Source organism: Plectropomus leopardus, chromosome 22 (assembly GCF_026936395.1).
Source record: "Plectropomus leopardus strain MGB_pleo_1.0 chromosome 22, ASM2693639v1, whole genome shotgun sequence".
Lineage (NCBI taxonomy): Eukaryota > Metazoa > Chordata > Actinopteri > Perciformes > Serranidae > Plectropomus > Plectropomus leopardus.
In genome coordinates, this window is record NC_142197.1 from 5,432,865 (window position 1) to 5,457,686 (window position 24,822).

Below are 24,822 nucleotides of genomic sequence, written 5' to 3' on the forward strand. Positions count from 1 at the left end.
GTGCATTTCCTTTCAACTGAAGAAAAATAAAAAATATAATGTTGTTTTTGTTGGGGTCTCTATCAGATAAGCATGTTCCCTTATACCTTAAATATCATTTATAGGCTGCAGTGTGGCACCACAGTGCTGTTTTTATAATGTTGCTACACATTTTTACCAAAATCAATTAAAATTGCAGCTCTTTGTTAGAATTTAACCAGTGTTGCAGCTTATAATCACCAAATTTAAAGATGTATGCATTTCAATCAACACGAAGAGTATGAAAAATTCTAATGTGAAAGGAACCATCAGACAAATGTAGTGAAGAAAAACATGCAATATTTACCTCTGAGATAAAGAAGAGTAAAAGTGTGAAGTTGCATTAAATGGAAATACTCAACTATAGGGCAAGTACTTCAAAACTGTACTTAAGCACAGTACTTGAGCAAATGCACTTAGTTACATTTCACCTCTTATTGTGTATAGGAACGCCTGTATTTCAGGCAGGCGTTCCTCTGATCATTAATACTGATTTGCATGATCTTTGCACCTGCATGTGGTGTGAATATACATTAAATCTGCTCCCTCTAAAGTAACACTGACTCCATTTGAGTGTTTAAATGATTGCATTTTCAAAAAATCCACTCTGTCTGCATGAGCTTGCTTATAATATTAGTATTCATAGCTCGTCAAGGTCTGCCTGCGAGGACTTAAACCCCAGTGTCATAAATATATAACAACTCCCCTAAAACACCAGGAACACCACCGTTTCTCTGACTGCAGTTTCTCTGAAAGCAAAATCATGAAGACAGCATTAAAAGACGGTAGAATAATGTTTCTGAGATGGATTTGCTTTTGATAGTGGGAAAATATCTAATTTATACATGGTGAGTTCTCGGTGCGGGGGTGGTCCCAGAACACTGCTTATCTTACATGCATGCAGAGCTGCCATATGTTTTGAATACGTTCTCCATTATTTTACCCAGAAACACGTCTTTACTTGTGTACAGTTTGCATTCATCAAGTGAGAGTATGCTGAATAGAAAAAGGCCATTAGCAGTTTCCATAAAACATTTCAATCTGCTGCACTGTGGAGTTTTTCTGTGCCTCCATGAAACACGTCTTTGTGACATGAAGCGCCTGCAGGCAACAGAGCGACTGAGAGGTGCAGAATAAGAGAAATGTCAGCAGAGATTAGGACGAGCTGTGTGTTCGCATTTCTAGCTACTGTAAAACTCAGGCTTGAATGATAGGAAAAATCTGAATAAAGGAACGTACATTTTGGAAATACATTATGTACTTTTTTTTAATGCAGTGAGTTAGATAAGATGAAATAACTCTCATATCTATCTTTTAGAAATGAAGCTACAGCCAGGAGATGGTTAACTTAGCTTAGCATAAAGACTCAAAACAAGGAGAAAGTTTGCAGGTTTTACACTAAGATTTAATAAACTATGTATAACACGCTGATTATAGAGCTTGGCGCACTTCCTGGGGCTTGAGTCAGAGGTGCAGAAATGCTAACTAACTTTCGGGTTTTAGGACTGATTCCTGGGCACTCTCCTGCACTGAAACAGTCTACATGCTCAGTAAAGACCGAACTTTCCTGACAGCCCATTTGTTGTCTTTTCTTTTTCTATTTATTTCCTAAAATGAGCTGGTCTTTTGTGTTTTCTTTACACAACTAACGTTTTTTTTTTACAATAGTGATGACTGGTTGTGTTTGACCAATCAGAGTATACGTATGTCACTTATGGCTGTGCTGAAAGAATACCTATTCTATAAAAGGAGCTACAAACGTCCCTCAAAACGGTGTTTTAGGAAGTACGACTGCTCTTCATTCTTACGTCCACAACACACAACAACAACAACAACAACAACAACAAAAAAAACGATTCTTAGATCGATGAAAAAGTTCCATATAACCATTAACTCTACAATGCATTGGCTTGTGAGTGTGTAAAATGAATCATGTGGCGCACCATAGATCTCTTCACTCATCAGTGTGGAGTTGTCTGGTTGACTAATGAGTTAAATGCACAAATGACTCACTTGGTTAATAATTTATTCTGTGATGTTGCTTTTGAGATCATGAAGTGTGAAAAATCAAAGTGCACTCAACAAACTGAAGAATCAGCTTCTTGATGGGACGCAGCATCAGCACCGTGAACCCAGCGGGTCAGCTAATGATCAAACAAACAACTTGTGATCTATAATGGGAAACAGAATGTAGCTTACTTCTTGGTTTATTTTTTAACTTGATTATTAGGCTGTTGAGCCAAACGCCTGCAGCATTTAACGGACAAGCTGTGTTTTAAGACTCCAACAAAGGATCAATACAGATCAAGTTACAAACACTAAATAACATTTGACTCAAGCAGAGCCTCTAAAAACACGGGCTGGCTTGGAAAACTCCACAAATGGGAGATTTGTTTTGTTTGTGCAAAGTTGATTAACAGTCGACTTTTCTGTTTGGCAGATTCAGAAACGTGTGGGAGCCGAATGGATTTGGATTTGTTCAAAAGAAAAAAACAGAAATCAATGGTTCTGAAAGGCTCCCCACAGTTCTGTTAATGTGCTGTTGTGACTGGTTGTTTCCTCGTGTGCTGCGGTGCCAGACTGAAGTGGAAAAATCTCACTGTGACACAAAAATCCCCCCTCTGTCTTCCTCACAGTGCTGCGAGACTGAAGTCAAGGCATCCATCAACACCGGCAGCCAACACAACCACATCTCCAGCTCCTGCTGCCAGAGGCTGGGGTAAGAAACGCCCTGCGCTAAACTGCAAACACACTCACAACACATTTATCACCTGACATCTATGATATAGTTTACAAAGTGCTTTGACAATCAAATCCATCAAAGTCAAACACGTAACACAGTAAAAGTAAAATCAAGACGACTGTAGCCTACAGTTGTTTGCCTCTGCAAAGCTGTCACGGTGCCGTTACCGTTCACATCCATGTGTTTTCCAAACATGGATACTTCACACACATCCTCCCCAGCAGCACAGAAGATCTATACATCAGCACAGTCTCAAGGTGGACACCCAAGATTAGAGTCTAAAGTCTAGAGTCACTAACTCAGACGCTCTCCTTCGGTTCCTGAGATATGATGTTGAGTAATGGTCGGAAATGTGTTTTTGAAGAATATTATGATGTGACAATGACCTTGACCTTTAGCCTCCGACTACCAGATTCCAATCAGTTCATTCTTGAGTTCAAATGGACATTTGTGCCAAATTTGATGAAATTCCCCCACAGTGTTCATGAGATATTGTGTTAACAAGAATGACTTAAATGCAAGGTCACGGTGACCTGGAACCTTAACCACCAAATTCTTATTAGTTCATTCTTGACTCAAAGTGGATGTTTGTGCTAAACTAAAAAAAATCACTCAAGGTGTTCATAAGATAACATGTTCAAAGGAATGAGACTGATGATGCAAGGTCACAGTGGCTTTTGATCTTTGAGCACCAAAATCAAATCTGTTTATTCTTTAGTCCAAGTAGACGTTTGTGCCAAATTTGAAGAAATTCCCTCAAGGCGTTCTTGAGATATCTTGCTCACGAGAATGCAACAGACCAGTTCACACTGACCGTGACTCTTCGGCACCAAATTCTAATCAGTTCATCCTTGACTCAAAGTGAATGTTTGTGCCAAATTTGATGGTTTGATGAATGAGATGGATGTACGAATGTAACGTATGGCCAGACAACCTGAAAGCATAATGTCTCCGGTTACGGCGATTGCCGGCGCAAAGCTTGAAAAGATCTAAAGATAACAGGACAGGAATAGAAGCAACATCAAAAAATTGGCTTAAAAATAAGCTTTAGGGAAGTAGATTTCATAATAACAGCCTATAAGCTCTGCAGGCAGGCTATTTTCCCAGAACCTTAAAGACCAGATATCACCTTCATCTTTACAGAAAGATATTAAAATGCCAAATAAAGCTCAGCCTCTAGATCCAAGTGTGCACTGGTTCAGGAGGATGGGAAATTTTGTTCTCATCTTAATTTTAAATCAGCTTTAAAGAGGTAGCAGGTAAACGGTTAAAGTCTGTTCACTGTTTGTCTTAATAAAATCCCAGCTGCACAAACTTTTGATTGACATTTTATTAAAAAGCTCACAGAGTGACAGGTGATGAGAAAATCTATTTTGGGGAGACAGCTAGGCTATAAAATTAAATTAAAGGTTCCAAAAAGTATTTGGTTTGAACTGCTGAGGATATTGTTTTGTGTGTTATAGACTGGTACCCGCTCAGGACAGCTCACCGTGTGGAGGGAGCAGCTCAGTGACGGGTCTGCAGCTGCAGCTGGGCAGACAGACGGTCCAGTGTTCAGCCTATGTCAAAGGTAAGAATATCACATCATACTACAAGCGTGCGGATGGGTGACGACGGCCAGCTGTTGCGTCTCATGTCTAGGCCAAAAGGTTACACCGAACCAAAGCCAACCAGCTCGTAGCATCTCCACCTGTGTGAGAGGAAATAACTCTATAATAAATATACTCTGTACTACAGCAGGTGGCAGTCGTCTATAATGTCATTAAAAAAGGGAAATGAGGATACTGACAGGACGGATTCAACACGGTAATAAGCCAGTTAGGACATTAACAACAAAACCTGATATTGAAAGAACAGATGACTTATAACGTACAAAAGTGTTTCTGCTCAAGCGCTCAATGGCTGAAAAAAAATCTTATCTAATATAAAAAGTTTGCTTTGATCTGGCAACTGAAGTCATTTGTTTGCTTTCCTCACTTCTGTTTCCTCTCCTTGCATCCTGAACTAAACTACCAATCAGACTCTATTTTTTCACTGATGGGCTCCTCCTGCATCACCGTCAATTCGACCTGCTAAATCGACCAAAAAGCCTCCGACAAAGACTGATTAATCGACCTTAGTGTAGCGTGCTAACATGCTAAATTTTGCGAATAGGCCTAGTACAACTGAACTGACGGGAATGTCGTTAGTTTTGCAGGTTATAAACAAAGTACTTGACAAATTAAACATGCTTTTAACAGAATAATAGCACTGAATGAGAAGTAGTCAGTATAAATTTAAATTTCATCTATAGTGGGACATAAATGTTTGCACCACATTTTCAGGTACCCAAAGGTAACCTGCAAAAAAGTTGTGCAACGGGTAAATTTACAGGCAGGGGTTAAAATCAACTAAATGTGGGTGGGCAGCATTTGATGACAATTTCAGCTGAGGTTATCAGAATCCCCATTAGCTAATGAGCATCAGCTACTCTTCCTGGGCTCAAATGTATATTTTCTGTATCATGCAGCACATGAAACACACTAAATATGCGGAGAACATCTAACAAAATCTGGAGAAAAAATCATTGATGTGGAGCTGAGGATATAACAGTTACTTTGGATATGTGGACAGATGATTGTTGCAAAATCGGTTATCTTTGTGTCACTTTGCATTCCATCATCAACAAATGGGAGCTGAGCGAGTGCTTTGCAGATCTGAAAGGGACAGGCAAAACGATGTTTTTAGGTCGGGTCCTGGGACTTTGGAATACTTTAAGGCAACAGGATGGATTCAATATGTAGCACTGTGTGCATTGGCAGGAGCAGGTTTGCAAAACTGGACCCCTGGTGCAGGATTAGAATGTGAACGTCGTGGTAGCACTACAACAAAAGTCAAGAAATCACCAGTTGGTCGGGTTTGTCGTCTGCAGACCATGAATATCTGTACCAAATTTCATGGCAATCCATCCAATGGTTGTTGAACTGTTGCTAAAGTGGCTAAAAAGACAATGTTTTTACCATCAGGGACATTTGAGTGGTCACAAATGGTGCTGGTGATTTTCCAGCTGTCACAACACACTGGCCCTCTGCATAAATGCAACTCCAGCAGAAAAACACAAGTTCACCTGCTGTGTCATTTCTGCAGAGATTTGAGTTGGATGTGTGCTCGTCTCTGTATTTAACATGCAGACGGCACATCCAACCTCGTCCTCTTAAAGCACCAGAGCAGAAATTACCATTAAATTAAAGGACTACCGGGTCGAGGAAGAATATGTTAAAAATGGTAATTAACAATATTTTCAGGTAAAATAATTGTCCGTCTTGCTTATCTTTCCCACTTTAGATTGCCAACGCTGCACCATAATTTTGTTTGCACTCTTTGTGAAAGCTTTTACATCTGCTGCTCGAAGAGAGCCAAATCCCCCAGTGCAGAAAAAGAACAAGTGGGAAGATAATTATCATGAACAGCAACTGTCATTGTGGCTGAGCAGACAAATAAGGAGCACTGCCAACAAGAACTAAACTTCACCAACAGACAATCCAACTACTGAAGACATTTTACTGAGAAAGTTTGTTTGATTGGTCTTGTTTTTATAGATTCATATGACAGATTTCTGGAGATAAGCTGCAACTGATGCAGTGTGTCACAGTCTCTGCAGGCGACAAACAGCATCAACTGCAGATAATAAACAAAAGAAGGAAAGGGAAAAGTATATCTGCATCATCCGTGTCCTACTGCATCACAATAACTCTCTGGAAAGGTTTATTTTTGTTAACTATTTGAAACCTGAGCAAATTGGCTTGATTACATTCAAAAACATGAGAAGGAACTTAACAATGACAAAGGATATGACACAAAACTTTTGTTACCTGGAAATTAATTAAAAAGAAAAAAAAAACACTCAAAATAAAAACACAGATATAACATAGAAAACTCTTTAAAACTTATGCAAATGATAGAATTGCCTTTTCCCTCATGTTTTTGAAAGAAATCAACCCAATCTCCTCAAATTTCACGCTCCAGGTGTCAAAGGGTTAAGGACAGTTTCTTGGATTTGAGGCTCATTATGTTTGGAAAATATCACTTTCTGTGCAGGCGAGGTTTACTTTCTGGAAAGTATAAAACCCTTTATGGATGTTTAGAATAATTCCTGTTCCCAAAATACCACCCTGGTAATGTAATATTGATGCCACAGGCAGCCTTCAGCATCTTTATGAGACGCAAAGGGCGGTCAGCGAACTCCAGTGTAAACCCATCGATAGCAACAGCTGGTATAAAGTGTGAACAACTGTGCGTAGGGTCGTTGGGAGGAAACCAAAAAGTCTGTCTTTAGGAAATGTATGTATGAAAACGTGATGTTTAAACTTATTTTAACCCAAAAGATGATCTTTTTTTAGGCGGCACAGTGGTGCAGTGGTTGGCACTGTCCCCTCACTACATTAACCATGTGTTACAAGGCTTTACATGACGTTGAGTCATGTGACTGTAGTTTAGTTTGTTTATAACCCAACGTTAACGTTTTATTTCTGGTGATTACACATAGGTTTCAAAAAGATTATCGTAGATTATCTTACTTAACAAAATATCTAAGTATCTTAAATGTTTGTTCGCCACTGAGCTTATTTTCTGAAATGATCCAAAATCGAATGGAAAAATCTCATATGCCTTTTGACGAGGGAACAAGGGCAAAGCTAACTTTCACATCAGTCTACAGAAAACCATCATCCCTGAGGCACTCTATTTTAGTTTCCGCTTCACACCTGTAAAGTTTCATGTTTGCATCGTGCACGGCTGTTATTGCTTTGACAAAACCTGACCACAGACAGACAGACAGACAGAGTCATATAAACACCGGGCAAAGCATTAAAAGCTGCTTCTTTGGTAGTTTGCGCCACAATAACGGTCTCCCGGATCACATTTTGCCATGAAGCCAAACGGAAACAGACTCGCAAAGTGGAAAAAAAATACCAGCCCTGCTGTTACGACTGGTAATTATGGAGAATATAAGCTTAGCAGAAGAACTGGCAGCAGGGTGAAACAAATGGAGACAAAATCAGCCTACCAGTTATTACCAAGCTTTCTAATTAACACATTATGTACAATTTCTACACTCTGGTTTTTACACAAATTAAACAAGATAAGATGTGTTAATAAGTCTCAGGTGCTGGGAGGTATATTTTGTTACCTTGAACAGAGCCAGACGAGCTGTTTCTAGCTACCTTAATATTTAGAGCATAAACATGAGAAGCATCAAACCTCTCGTCTAACTCTCAACAAGAAAATAAATAAATAAATTAAAAAGGCAAACTATTCCTTCAACGTCAAAACTGATTTCTGGAGCCCCAAAGCATTAAATTATTCTGTGATTAATTCTGACCTTCCTCTTTTGTAATCTCAGCTTCACAACAACAAAAAATCACAAACATAATTATTCATGTTGCTGCATGAGTGAATAACAAGTCTAATTTAACCCTGAATCACACGCCTGACTAAACGATCACTCAATTTGAAGCTTCAAAACTCACATTTACGTATGTTTATCAGCACGTATTAACCTTTTGAAACCTGGATGGACATCTGTTGGGGTTTTTTTTTTGTTGCATTTAAACGCAGAGCAAAAAAGGTTTGATTCTCTTCAAAAACATGGAAGAAGGCAATAAGCAAATTATAAAAAGTCGGAAAAAGGTATCAGGGAAATATCCTGAAAATTAAATAAACTCAGAAAAGAAAAAGTTGCACAATACTTATTTGAAATATTGAGTTTAGCCACTAGAAAAGCAATTACAAAGAAATGGCTTCAGCCAGATGCTCCATTCACAGAGAACTGATATGATATTATTTATGATATCATTGTAATGGAAAGGATTACCTTTTCAATGAGGCTGCAGGAGACTAAATTAAAAGGAAATATGGAAGAGTGTTTCCCTGAAACGCCCTTCCTTTGTTTAAACTTGTTAATTCAACTCTTTATTTTTACTTGTTTATCTTAAATGGAAAACGGTTTGTTTGTTTTTTATTTCTGTTATTAAAAAAAATCGGTCAACACTTAACACTAACGATTATCTGTGACCAAAATGAAGAAAAATGTTTTTTAAAAAAAAGTTACACAATATACAATATTTCAAAATTTTTAGCACTTTTGAAAGGTCATTTCCTTGATTTTTTTTAAATTAATTTATAAATTTTCAACTTTGCTAATTTTCCTGTACTTTCCTTGTAACTTCTTACTGATTTATGGGGTCATTTGCTCAGGTTTCAAAGGGTTAACTCAAGAATGAATCATTTGGTTGTGTTGACGACTTATCCTGGATTCGGGGTAACGTATGCACGTTTAGACGACGAACCAGAATAATAAAATCCACTTTTTTTCCTCCTTGTCTTTCCTGTTGGACTTTCAGAGGATGAGGCGTTTGAGCTGTGCCTGGGTCTTCACACTCTGTTGGAACTTAAAGTAAGAGCCTCATTTGCTTTGCTAATATTTTGTGTGCCTTATCACGTGCTTTTTTGGTGTTTTTTAAAGAATTAGCTGCCTGAAACTGTCACACAGCTTTTAAAAATAAGCAGTAGGGAAGTTGAGGAAGAAATAAAAATGCCTCTGAAAAAAATATCATTTCAGGGGGAAAGATGGAGGCACAGATTGTTATAAAGAGATGTACTGTAGGTGGTGTTATCTGAGGGGAAAAGGCTGCTGTGATTTTAGTGGTGCAGTTATCTGCTGGATCCCCACTGTGCAGGTAAAACCCAGATAAGAGTGAATTGAGGACATCTTGTGAGGTGGAAATTTTGGAGTTTGCGCATTTGAAAATGCAATTCAAAGTCCATAAAAAGACTCCGAAGGTGGTGATCTCTGTTATATCACTATTACATCTGCTGCATCTGGTTAATATCTCCCGAAAAATCTAATTAGAGTGGGACTTTGGGGCATTTGAGGAATATGAGCTCTTTTTTCTCAATTTTGTAAATTAGCCCTGAAGGACTTTGTAATGTAAGATGAACATTTCCCCCTGAAGCTCACTCCTGCGCCGAGCTTTCTCTGCAAATTACATCAACAATAAAGATATTAACTTGACGACCGGCTTAAACCATGGGGTTTTATGAAATTTTCAACACGGCAACAAAAGCAACTCATCCCTTAGCAACACTGCAAACGTCATCTTCATGTTTAACACTCATTTGTGTGATATTTTAAAGCAGCCTTTGATGATAAACATTTTTGTTATTTTTGTTAAATTTTGTTTTTTACCCCCATGCTGTAAATGTACCACTAATTCTGTTTTTCACTGTGTGTCCTCGCACAGTGCTGCCTGGACCTGAGCAGCCGGGTCCTGAAGCTGCAGGGCTGCGGCGAGGAGCTGCCCTTTCTGAACCCTTCGACCGACAGCCAGTGCCAACACGACACCAACGAGAACCTGTGAGCACGACTCGACGGCGGCGGCGACCACTTCCTCGAGTCTCGACAGGTTGCAGCAGCGTGGCGCGGTGCCGTTTGGGTCTGGACGCGTCCAATCACAGTGTCTCTCACACACTGCCAGAACATGGATGAGCACTGGCCACCGTCGTTCCTGAGTTTACATCATTGTGTTTGTAGATTTAAGACATCCACCACGATTATCTCTGATATTAAATTAGTCTAGTTTACAGAGCGGGTTATGAGCCGATCCGATCTCTGAAAATCTAAATCATTCTTTATTGATTATATTGTATATTAAATCCAACTTCTCTGCTCGGGTACACTGTTGCTCTCTAAAAGGGAAACTATTATAATCATTTGAAGTGAACTTAAATGGAATATTTTGTGATTTGGATGTACAAAAATGACCTTAAATCATCAAGTAAATTTAAAGTTTTAGTTGTGAATCATTTCAGTTTAGATGGTGTTACAGGAATAGTTTTATACTTTGGGATAGTTAAATTTCTGACCAAGTTAAATGAGAAGATATGATCATGCCTGTACGATAAATACGAGGGAAAAAACTTTTCCCTCTATTAACTATTTCAGCGGAGCCTTGCGTCCTGCGTCACAGCTGCGGCCTGATGAGCGTTCTCGCCGGCTTTCATGGGGTCATCATCACTAGTGAAACCATTGCCTAAAAAGTTGTTTATTGACCCAATCTTTGCTTTAGCCCAAAGATGAACCCCCAGGCGACGTCACGTCTAACTGTAACTGCAAACACATATGATTTATTATTTTTTGTGATCACTGATTTGTGAAAATACACTTTTTTGCTTCTCAAAGTGTTGACACGGCTGCAGCCACGACTAATGTCAGACTTCCCGGCAGGTTTTCAAATGATATTTTATCTGACTGCTTTGACCTGAATTCTCAAATTAACCATCATAACGTTATACTGAAGAATATGTGCAACAAATTGTGCTAAAATATATTGGCATTTCAATGGACTCAATTATGTCCAACAACAAAAATCTGCTCACTCAAAAATCTGCTTGCAGCAAACAGGGTTGAAAATGTCCCAAACTGCCGTTAAAAAATCCTGCTTCTGTCACTACAGATATGGCTGGAAATGTCCTGACCTCTCATTAAAAAAAATACAAGTGATTATTGTTACAAACATGGCAGAAAAGATCCCAACCTGTCGTAAAAAATACCCTGTTTTGCTACTATATACATGTCTGGAAATGTCCTGACCAGTCGTTAAAAAAATACCTGCTTGTTTTGCAAAAAACGTTCAGAAAAGTCCAGTCCTCTCGTTCAAAATTCAGCTTTTGTTGCTACAGATATGGCAGGAAATGTCTTGACCTCTTATTAATTTAACCAAGCTTTTATCGCACAAACATGTCTGGAAATGTTCTGAAATGATGTTAAAAAATTCCTGCTCTTGTTGCTACAGATGTGGCTAGAAATGTCCTGACCTTTAGTTAAAATATACAAGCTTTAATCAGCACAATCATGGCAGGAAATGTCCCAAAATGTAGTTAAAAATACCTGCTATACAAATGATAGCTGAATAGTATATTCTGTATGCCTTTTGTGTCTTATTAGGTCTAGTTTACGTAATTTCTAACGGGGGAAAAAATGGTAGAAACCTCTAAGAGCGACTGAGGAGGGATCCCTCTTCCAGGACGGACAGACGTGCATAGATGTTGTAAAAAACAATTAAATTACAGTAGATGACAAAATGATAAACCAGCTAGTGACCGTCACAAGCTGTTAAGACCAGCTAAACCATTAAAGACTAAAACATACCTTAAACTCGTCAAACCAGGTCACCCAGTTTAACCATCTTAAGCCAGTCAAGCTGTTTTTAGCATCAGGGATATTAACCGTACAGACATGGAGGTATCAATCTTCTCACCCTACTCTTTTCAACGTGAACGGGTTTATTTCCTAAAATGTCAAACTATTCCTTAAGAATCAACATGACTTATAGAAAAGTGTCTGTACTCAGGATCCCCTTCCAAGTGTGTGAAAAGGAAACGTTTTTTGAAGTGTTTGTGTAATTAGGTTTGGATTGGGCTACCTCTTTAAGAGACAGGAACAGCTGCTCATCTAGAATTTTAAAAAGGCGTAAAACACCACCTTTTCTGATTTATACTCAGCTTCGTAAAGCCCCTTTGCTCTTTCGTTCCCCATCAACGGACTGATGTAGTGAAGTTTTCCAGGAGCATATTTCCAGTCTGTCACCATCTAGACTGAATTACAGTAGTTTCCCTATAAATCCCCAATAAAAATAGACTTCAGGCCAGCCAGCAAAACATATTTGACTCAGCTACAAAAATATCAAAAACATTCCATCTGCATGACTTTGTAAAGTTCTGCCTTTGTATAAGTCTGCATGTTTGTGTACTCGTCTGACTGTGTCTGAAGGGGCTGTATGTGTGTTAATGTGTGTGTGTGTGTTTGGAGTCGAAGCAGGGTTTTTCACGCCTTGTTTTTGGCTTGTGTTTCACACGGGGGGGAAAAGTGGAATACGTCCTATCTTCCCCTAAACCGGTCCACCGAGCTCCGGTCAGAACAAGCTGCCAAAAGCCGACCCCAGCTGCCTTCCCTCTCTGCCTCTTTCAGGAGATTTTCATCACTCGGCTGAGGCTGCGCTCTGTGCCAAGGCCCCTCTTCAAACTCATCATCCTTTTAATTCAGAAGACCGGTCTTCTTTGTGTATCTACCACCTTTTTTTGGCTGATGTTATTCACTTTGAAGCCTCATTTTTGTCACGAGAAAACAAACTCCCCACTACAGTGCCACCTGCCTCTCTCGTCTCTCAGTGTTTTCATAGTGTGGAGAAGCAAGAACTGCCTCAGATCATGCTGTGCTTTTACACACCTGAGCCGTGCCGTGCTTTTGACTGTGCTACAGTATCCATCTAACCTCTTCACCGACAACCCAATCGCCAGAATAAATGTTGGCATTTTACATTTCTGCAAACCATGGATATTTTAAATTTGTATGTTTCGTGTGGAGTGGATGTGTTGAATCGTTACATTTCAATTCTCAACGTGGTTAGGTAAGGGCAAAATAACGTTTGGTTAAGGTTATGAAAAAGCTTGAAATACTTAGTTTGGTCGCCAAAAACATGTCTGGAAATATACCAATGCCTTGTTAAAAATGTACCTGCTTTTGTTGCTACAAACAAAGCTAAAAATCTCCCAAATCATCATTAAGAAATACAAACTTTTGTTGCTACAAGTATGGCTTGAAATGTCCTTTACTCTCATTGATTCTTTCATTAGAGTTCAGGACATTTAAAGTGTTTTGTGGCTATAAACACACCTAAAAATGCACTAAACTCTTTTTTAAAAAATACCCATTTTGTTGCCACAAACATAGCTACAGATGTCCCAGTATGTCATTAAAAAATACTCTCGCTTTTGTTGCTACAAACACTGCTGGATATGCCATGCCCTGGAAATGTCCCAACATGTTAAAAAATACCCACTTCTGTCATTAGAAATAAAGCTGGACATGTCCTGACCTGCTGTTTAAAAATACCTGCTATTGTTGTAGCAAACAGGGCAAGAAATGTCTGAACTGTCTAAAGGAAACCCTGCTTTTGTTACAAAAAACATCAAAAAACAACCTGTTATAAAGAAATACCAACTTTCATTGCTGTAAACACGTCCGAAAATATCCAGACCAGCAGTTAAAATATACTGTTTTGTTGCTACAAACATGGCTAGAAATGTCCCAACCTGTCGTTAAAAAATACCTGCTTTTATTGAATAGAAATATTCCAAACTCTTGTTAAGAAATACCTGCTTGTTGCTACAAATACTTCTGGATATGTCAGAACTTTTAAATAAGTACTTTCTTCTGCTGCAACAAACAGGGCTGAGAATGTCCCTGCATGGTGTTAAAAATATCCACTTTTATCACTACAAACACGGTTGGAAATGTCCTGAGCTCTTGTTTAGAAATATCTGCTTCTGTTGCTAAAAATGTGGCTAGAAATGTCCCAAACTCTTGTCAAACAATACTCAGTTTTGTCACTACAAACAGGACTGGAAATGCACTGAAAAATACCTGCTCTGGTGGCTACAGACATGGTCGTAAATGACCCCGCCTGTTGTTAAAAAAATGCCTGTTGATGTAGCTACAAACAGGGCTGGAGATGCCCTAACCTTTTGTTGAAAAATACCTGTTTTGTTGCTACAAACACAACAGGAAATCTCCCAACCTGACGTTATAAAATACAAGCTTCTATCGTTACAAGCACAGCAGAAAATGTCCTGAACTCTCGTCAAAAACACCAGCGTTTTTCATTACAAATGCAGCTAGAAAGGTCCAAAGCTGTCGTTTTGTCTGTATCAAAAAGTGGTTTGCTGATTGCTCCATCACCCATCATCCCCTCCTTTATCTGATGAGATATTCAGCTCATATACATGTACTCTGAACTACATCATTCTTATATCCGAGGTTTTCAGAAACATATCATGCCAACATTTTATTGTGGGGACCGGGCTTTCCTGGAGGTCATCAATGCGTAGATTGGCAATGTTTGTTTCTCTTTGATGTACTAGTGACCTTCCTACGCCGTATGAGAGAAATCGATGTATGACAGAAGTTTATTTTTGGTGTTTCTCTTCTTCTGAACAGTATTTTCTCTGCCTAATAAAAATATGTATTCTGGCTAGCTCGGTTTATGTTCATAATCTTAGTATGAACCGACAGCGTGGAGGAGTGACGGGTCTATTTGGGAGCGCAGAGCAACATGTGAGAGGGCAGCTGTTAAAAATCCCTACTCTCCCCTTCCGTCTGAATAATGTGAATCAGACTGGCTGCGGGAGGACGGCACCAGAAGACAGTTTCTGGTTTTATTGGACTTCACGCTGATTCCCATGGTCTGTACTCGGAGAAGACCCCCGTGCTGCCCTTCACTGGTACATCCTGCTAAATAAAGAACCCCGTCATGTCACAGCAGAGAGCAGATGTTCCCACAGCACCAGGGGACTCTGACAGTCGACCCCTCTGACCACCGAAGGCTCCCATCTCGATGCGTTGCCCCTCGTCCATGACAAAGATAAAAAAAAAGTCCCAAATTTTAAGTCTTGTAGGACAAGTCCTGGTCTTTCATATTACTGATTGCCAACCAAAATAACATGTTCATGGCGTTTTTAACATGTGAGACCTGAAGTCTTTTCCATGCACAGACCTCATAAGTGAACAATAAAGCTGGTGCTGAACTGACAAAAAAATCAATAACTGATAATAATTTAGTTAATAACTGAACTAAATAACTAATAATTAACAACCAATTTGCTGCTTTAATTAATTTAAATCATTTTAAATGGAATATTTCTTTGTTTGATACTGATGGTCGGCGAAATAAAACCATTTGAGGACTTAATCTTGAACTTTGCGATATTGGGAACGGCGTTCTCTAACATTTTCCAGACCTTGTGAATATTTAAGCAGTATCAAAAATAATTATGGATGGGATGTCTGTCTGTTCCCCTTTCCTTTAGTTTGAGGTTTAATTTCTTTCATTGCTCTAGAAATCTAAATCATACATTTTTTCTGTAGACATATCTCAGTCAAGTCCAAGTCTCAAGTCTCGGCAAGCGTAAAGCCATAGCATCATGTGATCTATTAAAGCGGAAAAAAGTGTTTTCATTGCAGTTTTGTGAAATTTGGCTTTTTTAAATGCCCTGAAGTACCACCTCATGCTTTGTTTTTGCCATAAATGGCAGACTTTATCAAAACTGATGTGTTTCTGTTAGGCATATTTTATATTTGCAATTTCAATTTGTGCAGCTTGAGGGTTAATGGAAACCCGCCTGTTGTGACAAGCACGGGATGAACAATATCAAACAGCAAAACTGATGAGAGCAGATGGTGAACCTACAGGTGTGCAGCCTGAGAAATGTCTAACAGCATTAGTCACAACAAAATAAGTCCTTCACTGCCATTTCTTTTGTTCAGGGACAGTATATCTAATATCTAATATCTACATCGGTATTTCACTTCTGTTTTTCCACTGTTTCCTCACAAACTAAACTCATCTTGTTAGAGCTGTCAGGAGAAGCTGTTTTGTGTTTTAGTCTCTGTGTGACAGCTCCCAGCACCAGTAAGCAGGAACACAGTAAAGAACATTATAGGAACAGGAAAATTAAAACAAATCTTGTCAGAGAAGATCCCCCTCAATACGCCCCCTCCCCTGTTTTGACTCACTTTACACACCACATCCTGTTAACACTGCAGCAGGTAACACCTCTGCAAGGAAAGTACCATTTGTCATGCATTCTCCGCGTTGTCATGCTTTTATCTTTGTATTCCTGCCTTTAGACAAATGCACTTGCCTCGAAACCACTAACTGATCACTTGTGATGTGGCCGGTCATGAGAAGAAACGGTTAACATTTTGACCTTTAAGCTGAGGCAGCAGCCGATATTGGATTCTGTGTGCAGAAGAGCAGTTGCATAAAGCAGCGTCTCATCCTCACGTACAGTACGCATGCAGAGGCGTGTTTTATTTAGAGGGCAGATGTTGACTAAAGATTGCAGAAGAGGGGGCACACTGATCTGCAGCAGAATGACTAATATCAGGCTCCACTCAGAGGAGTAAAAACACGCAGCACGGTGATCCCACCAGAATAAAACAGACTGACAGTACGCTCTGCTGTGCTTAACCACGTTATTGTATTCATGGATGATTGTTGGTAATCAAGGTCAAGTGAAGGAATAGACAGTGGAAATATCATCTTAACCCTTTGAAACCTGAGCATATTGGCTTGATATTATTTGAAAATATGCAAAGAAGGCAATGACTCAAAACAATAATCAAGAAATTAGTCAAAAGTTAAAAAAAAATCTGCAAAAAAACAACAAGGAAATGGCCTGGAAAAGTACTTTTTTAAAAAAATCAAATAATCTTGTAACATAATTTAAAATATGTAATTAGGATAATTATTTAGTTTTTCCCTCGCTTTTTAAATTTTTTCCCCTTGACCTTTTCCCTAGCTTTTTAAAATTAATTTCTTGCTCATTGCCTTTTTTCTCATGTTTTTAAAAGAAATCACTCCAACTTGCTTACTTGTGAAAAGCCTCTGAAAGCAGCACAAGAAAATGAAAAGAATAATTCTTTCGAGAGCTGCTCATTGGCACATGAAGCAAAAAAACGATCAATGTGAGGGAAACCGTGCAGTGGGCTAACGGATCAATGCTATCTGCTACGCTGCTATGCTGCTAGCACGGCCGAAAATAAGACTTTAAGCCTCCGTGTGAAACTCCAATTTGCAGTTTACTCTTCGCTCTACTTCACATGATTAGAGTCTGAGGAAAGCTGGCGTGGGCAGAGAGACGTTTCCTGTGTCACAGACCCCATCACCTCTTTATTTACTGGGCCCGTCACCAGAAATAGCTTTCAGCCTGTTTTTGTCCTTCATCTCTATCAACAGCATCTCCTCCCTTCATCTGGTGAAGGGTTTCACGCACACACACACACACACACACACACACACATGCTGCAGCCCTGTGGGCTCGATTAGCTCAGTGGGAATGACCCACGAGCTTTAACCCCAGAGAGTGGCGTCTGGCTGTTGTGAGGGGAATATTGATCAGGTGAGGCAGCGCGGCTGTTATGTAACGCCGTGCCGGTGGGCGGGGGATTCTCCAGAGACGGTTTGGAACAAGACAGTGAAAACATTTAGGCTTGTGCCCGGAAAGAATCACATGGAAATTAACATGCAAATAGAGAAACGCTTGTCATTTTAGGCTGTAGAGCGTCGGGGCGGTAAAAGATGAACGCAACATTCATATCATGATTGCTTTACCAGAATTACTGCGCAATTTTCTAACTGTAATTACCATTCACATCCCATTCAGCATCCAAGTTATTATTTATGTCGGGGAAACTGATTGATCCGACTTGGCACTAAATAACACAGAAGTGCCCGAGAAAGCAAACAACTCGAGTGAGCCAAAGTCTTTGTTTACGATAATTAAACATAAAATTTAAAGGTGCCCCGTGGAGATTTCCTGTAAATAAACGAAAGTTACGTTTATATTTAGTGTGTCACAATAAGATGCATTGGACCCTGTTTAAATGGTCTGAACGTTTGAGGTGCACGGTGCGTGTTTTCCATTTTAGCCGCTTAAACGGTACATAATCCACGTGCAAGAGGCAAAGAGGTGTATTTAGTCCCTTAATTAATCACAGGTGTGTTTTGGGCGTAACAGCAAGTTCTGCAGTGATACCGTTGACACACAGACTTTCCGGTACTATTGTTGAACGCAGGTATGTTTTAATGAACTTGACCTTTAAAAACCTCAGCAGAGGAAACTGACTTTATGACTGTATGCAGCTCAGTTGTGTCTGAGAGAGCCTTAACTAAGAGAGTTTATGCAACATGTAAGCCTAAAATTATGACTGGTGATGATCATATTGGGCTGCTTTGGTGAAATCTACATTTACATTTTTACTAGGAAATTTCTTTGCATGCTAACATTAGCATGTTTATGAAGTATTTAGCAGTTTATTATACTGGCACATGCTACGTTAACAGTAAAGCTTTGAACCCTCAGCAAGTTGGTGTGATTTCTTTCAAAAACATCGGAAAAACGGCAATATGCAACTTGGAAAGAAATGTTCCACAAATTGCAAAAAAATTAGTAAATTTAGAAAATAATTTTCAAAAAGCTAGGGGAAATGTCAAAGGAAAAAAGAAAGAAGCCAGGGGGAAAAAAACGATATAATGATCATAATTACATACTCTATTAAATCATATGAACAAATTATCATTATTATTATTAATATTATTATTTGGAGCACTATTTCCAGGTCATTTCCTTGTTGTTTTGTTGGTTTTTTATTTGTTTTTTTATGTTGTTTTTTTTTTTTAAACTAATTTTTCAGGGAATTTGCTTCTAATTTCTTGCAATTTTTGGGGGTCATTTCTTCTTTCATTGCTCACTGCAGTCTTCTCGTGTTTTTGAAATAAATCGAGGCAATTTTCTGAGGTTTCAAAGGGTTTATTTCAAATTGCAGCCGCTGACAGGAAATCCATTTAACTCTGATAAGTGTTAGACGCAACTGTGGTAGAAATGAAGTACGTATTGAAAGGCAGACAATAGATGACGGGAACCACTGCAGAACCTTTGCAGACGCTGTTTTTAAGGTCAGCTCCGTCCTGACAGACCGACCCGGCTACGTCTCTACAGACGTCCTCTGTCAGAGAAATATTCATACTGTCCTCGCTGTATAAAAAAATGCTCTCATTATTGATTCTGTTCTGCATCTTCAAAGGACACTAAAGGGAAATAAATCCCACATGCAGAAAAATGGATGTGGGATTAATTAAAACATTTATTTTCTATTCATCCTTGCATGGACTACCTTTCATCCTTAATCTCAAAGAGACTGAGAGTTAAAAAGAAGCTTTAGCCAGCTGTGTTCGAGGCGTTCTCTTCCACTGATCAAAAACCCGGCCTGGGACTTTTAACTGCATCCATAAAACACATTACATAAAAACCAAAACACTCGCAGGCTACTCTGTATTAAAAAAAAGCAGAGTGAAATCCTCTCTGCATCTGCTGGGATAAAACCACTTGCTATCAGCGCTGCCTGTTGTGCGATTCATCTCGCAGCTCTCCCTCGGCGAGAATGAGGGGATGATGAAACGCCGCAGAATTAAGCCTGACGCAGACAAAATTGGATGCTGTTAATCAGTGGTGTCAGTTCCCTCAGCGGCTCGGAGCTGCTGAGGGAACGTGATGGAGCTCGTGTCAAACCCTCCCCCCACTTTGGAGGCTGGAGGTCCAGCTGTCTGTCAGTCAGGATCAGATCCGTGACACCACACCCACCTCCCACTGTGCCACCGGGACCGAGCATGGGCGCTGGGTGAAGCTCATGTTCACTGGCAGGAGGGATGGAGATAACTTCTAAAAGTTACGCCTCAAAATATTATGTAATTTAATGCATAAACTGCAAAATACAGTCTAAAATACGACCCAAAAGAATCTGTCTCAGGTCATTAACTTATGTCGATTTAATTTGTCTATTAATTTATTTTTTGATTCATTTTTTTGTTCTGCCTTGATCCTGTTTAATATTATTATTACAATTCTGCATTTACTGGTTTTATTCTTGTGATTATGTTTACTTTTATTGGTATGGGTTTTTATTATTTTATTTTATTTGTTGCTGTTTTTTAACAGTTCCTGCCTTGATCCTACTTATTATTATTATTAATAATAATAATAGTAATAATAATAATACTACTACTACTAATAATAATAATAATAATAATAAAATTCTGTGTTTACTGGTTTTATTCTTTTGATTATGTTTACTTTTATTGGTACGTGTTTCCACCACTCCTAAACATAACTGTAAAATGTAATAATTTTGACCCCTTTAAACTGCGTTTTCTTTTGCTGCGTTCAGGTGCCTTCCAGAAGCTGTTTAACCTGTTGAAACTTTGCCAAAATGGGTTTGAGTTCTTTCAAAAACATGGGAGAAAAGGCAATGTGCAATTAACAAAAAGTGACAAAAAAAAGATCAGACCATTAGTTCAAATGAGAAAAAGGGGCATTGTCAGATTTTTTTTTAAACTAGGGAAAAATGTTATTATATTATTATTAAATATTATTATATAATATTATTTTTAGCACCTTTTTTGGGTCATTAACTTGTTTGTTTTTGTGTTTTTATTTTGCTTTTTTGTCAATTTTTTTTGCTTATTTTCTGGGAATTTTCTTATAAATTTTTACTCTTTTCGTGCTTATTATTTGGGCAATATGTTGTGAAGTTGCTCCCCATGCTTTTGAAAGAAATAAAAGCCAGTTTTCACAGGTTTCAAAGGGTTAAATGGTGGTAAAGTTTGATAGCAGATATGTAATCTTTGCTTTTACATGTCTGACTACATATAAACATAATGTGGGAAATAACCTAATGTGACACCAACCAACAAACCCTTTTTTAAACCAAACCATGCAGGAAGTCGGAGCTTGCGGGAGAAATGACGCAGGATCAGCACAAGCGACCATGACAACAGATCGTCTGAACGCCAACAGTTGTATATATTTACAGAAGTGACAGCGAGTGACTGAGGGCGACCCGACGCTGGAGGTTGTGGAGGGTGGGAGGACGTGAGGTTTGCTTTAAGGAAGGGGCGGACTGTCAGTTCATATTCACATCACACAGGAGGTTCGCTTCATGTTGAGCGGCAACATTTAGAAGACTTCAATAAGTTAACAAAGCTGATTTAAATTTGGATTAAATCATTATAATTCCTTTAATTGTGATGCCTTATGGGGGACCAAACAGAACAGCCAAATATATTAAAATATGAAAAATATGTTGTGATGAATGTCGTCACAGCTGCTTGAGTGATCTTCAGATTAATGGAGGGAATAATGTTGGAAAATGTGTCATATGAACTAGAGGGCAACAGATTACCAGCCTGGAAAATTACTGAGCAGATATTTGGCTTTTTGCTGCCTATCTGTAAGAGCATTTTTTAAAAAAAAAATAATTGCAGAAAAAATGTATTTATTAAAAAGGGCAAAGAAAGTGTCAGCATGGGAGGAACTTCTATTTGGTAAAACCTCAGGAAGCTCATTTTATGAATTCATTTTTCAATCTAAATTTTCACCCGACTTTATGAAAAAAAATGCTGAGAACTTGGAGTATGTGATGTTGAAAGTTTCAGTTTTGATTTGCTAAAGGCTTTTGAATAAAGTTTTGTATTGGACTTTGTTATATTCCAAATCTAAATACTGACAAAGAGATTTTAATTTTTATTGTAAATGCATATCAGTTCCAAAAATCAGTTTTCAGTCTGATTAACTACTAATAACCAATATCAGTATCAGCCCTGACAAACCAATATCGGTCGAACCCTAAAGTGACCTCGTTAGCTTCTGCACTGTAATAATTTGGTGTTTAGTTGTACCGATGTGGCTGCTAAATTACTATTTTGGGTCTAAGAGTGTGAAGATATGTTGAGTTCCAATTACAATACTGTCAGTTTGTTCCTGTTTGACTGAATAAATACGTTTTTTTATATTTTAAATAATAATTTCTTTACTTTTGAGTTTATAAAATGTTTTGTTTTTTTATAAAACCTTAATTTAATGTCTTAAATTATTCTTTTATACCCACAGAAATCATTAATCTACTCATTTTAATTATATTGTAAGTATACTTATGGGGTGTGTCGATGTTAGGCTGCAAAACAGATGCTTAGTATTCTATTTTAAATCATGCAACGTGATTATATAACATGTATCTGAAAGTGAGCAGAGCTGCAGACGATCACAGCAGAGAGCAGCCTGGAGGCAGTGTGATATCGTGCTGTCAGGCTCTATAGACGGGGTCCTCCTGATGGGTTTATTACTCAGTAAAATGTCTCATGGCTGAGGTCTTTTAGATAATAAAGACATGGTACGTGATGTCTTAACCTGTTTGACTTGTTGTCTACATAAGCAAAGTCCTACCTTAAACGTTAGCAGCTCGGCTCTGGGGACGGCGATGCGTCGGTCGATCGGTTGGTCGATGAATCGGTCCACATCCAGCGCTTCTGTTCAGACTGAAACAGACAAATATTTCAACTATTGTCCGATGGATCACCATGAATGCTTGTTGAATGCTGATGGATCCCTCTGACTTTGGTGAACTCTTTATTTTTATGTTTTCTACTTTAAATTTGTGTTTTTTGGCAAAATGTCTCACCAACTAGCCTCAGCTGTATTTGTGTTTATTACTAAATAGCAAATATTTTAGCATGTAAACATGCTAAATAAAGAATAATGTACACAATAAAATAGAAATTAACCCGCTTAAGATGATTCTAAACAACTTTCACTTCACATCAGGGTCTTGAATCACCCTTTTGGATTCATTTTGCAAGAATGACCCGCTTCCAGTGCATTATCTCAAACATATTTCTAAAGAAATCAATAATTTGGCAAATATTGATTTAAAAAGGATAATATAATGTTTCAAAAATAATTGAACTGCTGTCCTTAAGAGTCGAAAACTGCAGCAGTCTGTTATTCATAGGAAGTCTGCTCCTCAGAAATAACAGACTGCAGAATGACATAATTGATCAGCAGTGAATATTCAACAAAGCTGTGCAATAAACGTAGATGGAGAAAAAGTTAAACTTTAAACCTGCTAAACATCAACATGTTAAAATTATCATTATGATGGTAAAGGTAGTATATTTCATTAAAACTTTAAAATTAAAAGACTGAATCAAAAATAATTCAATTCAATAATTCAATAGAAATAGTGAGGAAAAAATAAATGTTTTTTATTATTTATTTTTAAAAAATCAGAAAGACTAGAAAACTCCAAAATTTAATGAGAACAAAATATTAAATGAATATTCAAATTAATAAACAGTTAAAAAAAAAAAAAAAGGTAAAAAATAGATCATGAAAATATTTCATAAAAATGTAAAAGATGTAATAAAATTGAAGTTAAATAAAAAATAAAATAATGAAGTGCTTGGAATATTTCGTGATAAATAAAAACAGTAGGTAAAGTTTAAACAAAAATGAGAAAATTAAATGCACAAATTAAGTAAATGAATGAATAAATGTAACACAAACAATGAGCGAATCTATATTAAAAACGATTATTGAACCTCTGCTCTCTATAAAAAAAACAAAAATAAGTGAAAATCTGCTCCTTCTGGGAACAAAGAGTTTAAACTTTCTATCCATAAAGTTTCTCTTTGTTGCCTCTCATGTGACATTTCAAAAAGCAATAATACATTTATTTTGATTTATTTTGAAAAACTAGTAACATTTACTCTGTAAGTCTTCAAAATGATCCTAAAAACTCTTGACCTTAGAATATAAATGACAGGATCAGGGTCCTTATTAGATTTTTCTGATACTCCTTTGAGAAAAACAGAATATAAAAAAAGTTAAATAAATCCAAAACAACAAACTCTCCAGAGGAAATTTCTGTTTTGGGCCAACTTCCAGAATGCAATAACGCTGCTAAAAAAGGGCAGTTTTGCTTTGGTTATATTCAATAAAAGAAATGTTGCGGCTAAAATAGCTGCAAACAGATCCAAACACACACAAATACACACAAGGTCAGAGAGACCACGACACGGTCTGTACCCCTGTGTGGTCATGTCCCAGGGTCAGATGTCTCAGACGTGTTTTATGTCCAGCCTGCTCGCTCAGGGAGCAAAGGTCACAGTCACACAGGATTTATAATGTGAAGCAGGGAGGACTCTGCATACTGAACATTTCTCTGGGGAATCAGGGGAAGTGAGGGTTAATTCAAACACAACCGAGTCCAAACTAACAGACCTAAATCCCCGCGTAACAGATAGGATCCATAAGAACAACAAGGCGACGCATCGGCCGGGTCCTGCTTGACCATTAATGGTCATAAACACAAATGAGTCTGATCTAACGGCGCAGGAATGTTCTCGTCTTATAAGGACAAACTGCAGCTGGATGTGTTGACAGCAGAAACAGGGTTAACTTATCTAATAATGTAGAAGACTTCCTGACATTAACACTCAACATTATTATCATAAAAACTCATAAAATAATTCCCAAATGCTTGATTGATGACGTACGCAGACGAGGTCAGAGTCATTGGCCCTCATTGAGTTCCCTTATTAAAATGATACCGATCAAAAATGAAATGAGAT

At 38.1% G+C, this 24,822-nt stretch overlaps 2 protein-coding genes across 2 annotated transcripts in view; one reads left to right on the forward strand and one right to left on the reverse strand.

The window, feature by feature from the left end:
• Window positions 1-14,832, forward strand: part of nrip2 (nuclear receptor interacting protein 2) — a 40,153-nt gene extending 25,321 nt beyond the window's left edge. Inside the window, exons 3-6 of the mRNA XM_042510974.2 lie at window positions 2,655-2,737; window positions 4,225-4,331; window positions 9,142-9,194; window positions 10,042-14,832. Of these exons, the coding sequence (XP_042366908.1) occupies window positions 2,655-2,737; window positions 4,225-4,331; window positions 9,142-9,194; window positions 10,042-10,158 (360 nt within the window). The 3' untranslated portion in view covers window positions 10,159-14,832. The remainder of the gene's footprint in view (window positions 1-2,654; window positions 2,738-4,224; window positions 4,332-9,141; window positions 9,195-10,041) is intronic.
• itfg2 (integrin alpha FG-GAP repeat containing 2) overlaps window positions 1-24,822 on the reverse strand; it is a 50,135-nt gene that overhangs the window by 9,058 nt on the left and 16,255 nt on the right. The window contains exon 12 of the transcript XR_015775545.1: window positions 22,637-22,728. The gene's annotated coding sequence lies outside the window, so the exon portion shown is untranslated. The remainder of the gene's footprint in view (window positions 1-22,636; window positions 22,729-24,822) is intronic.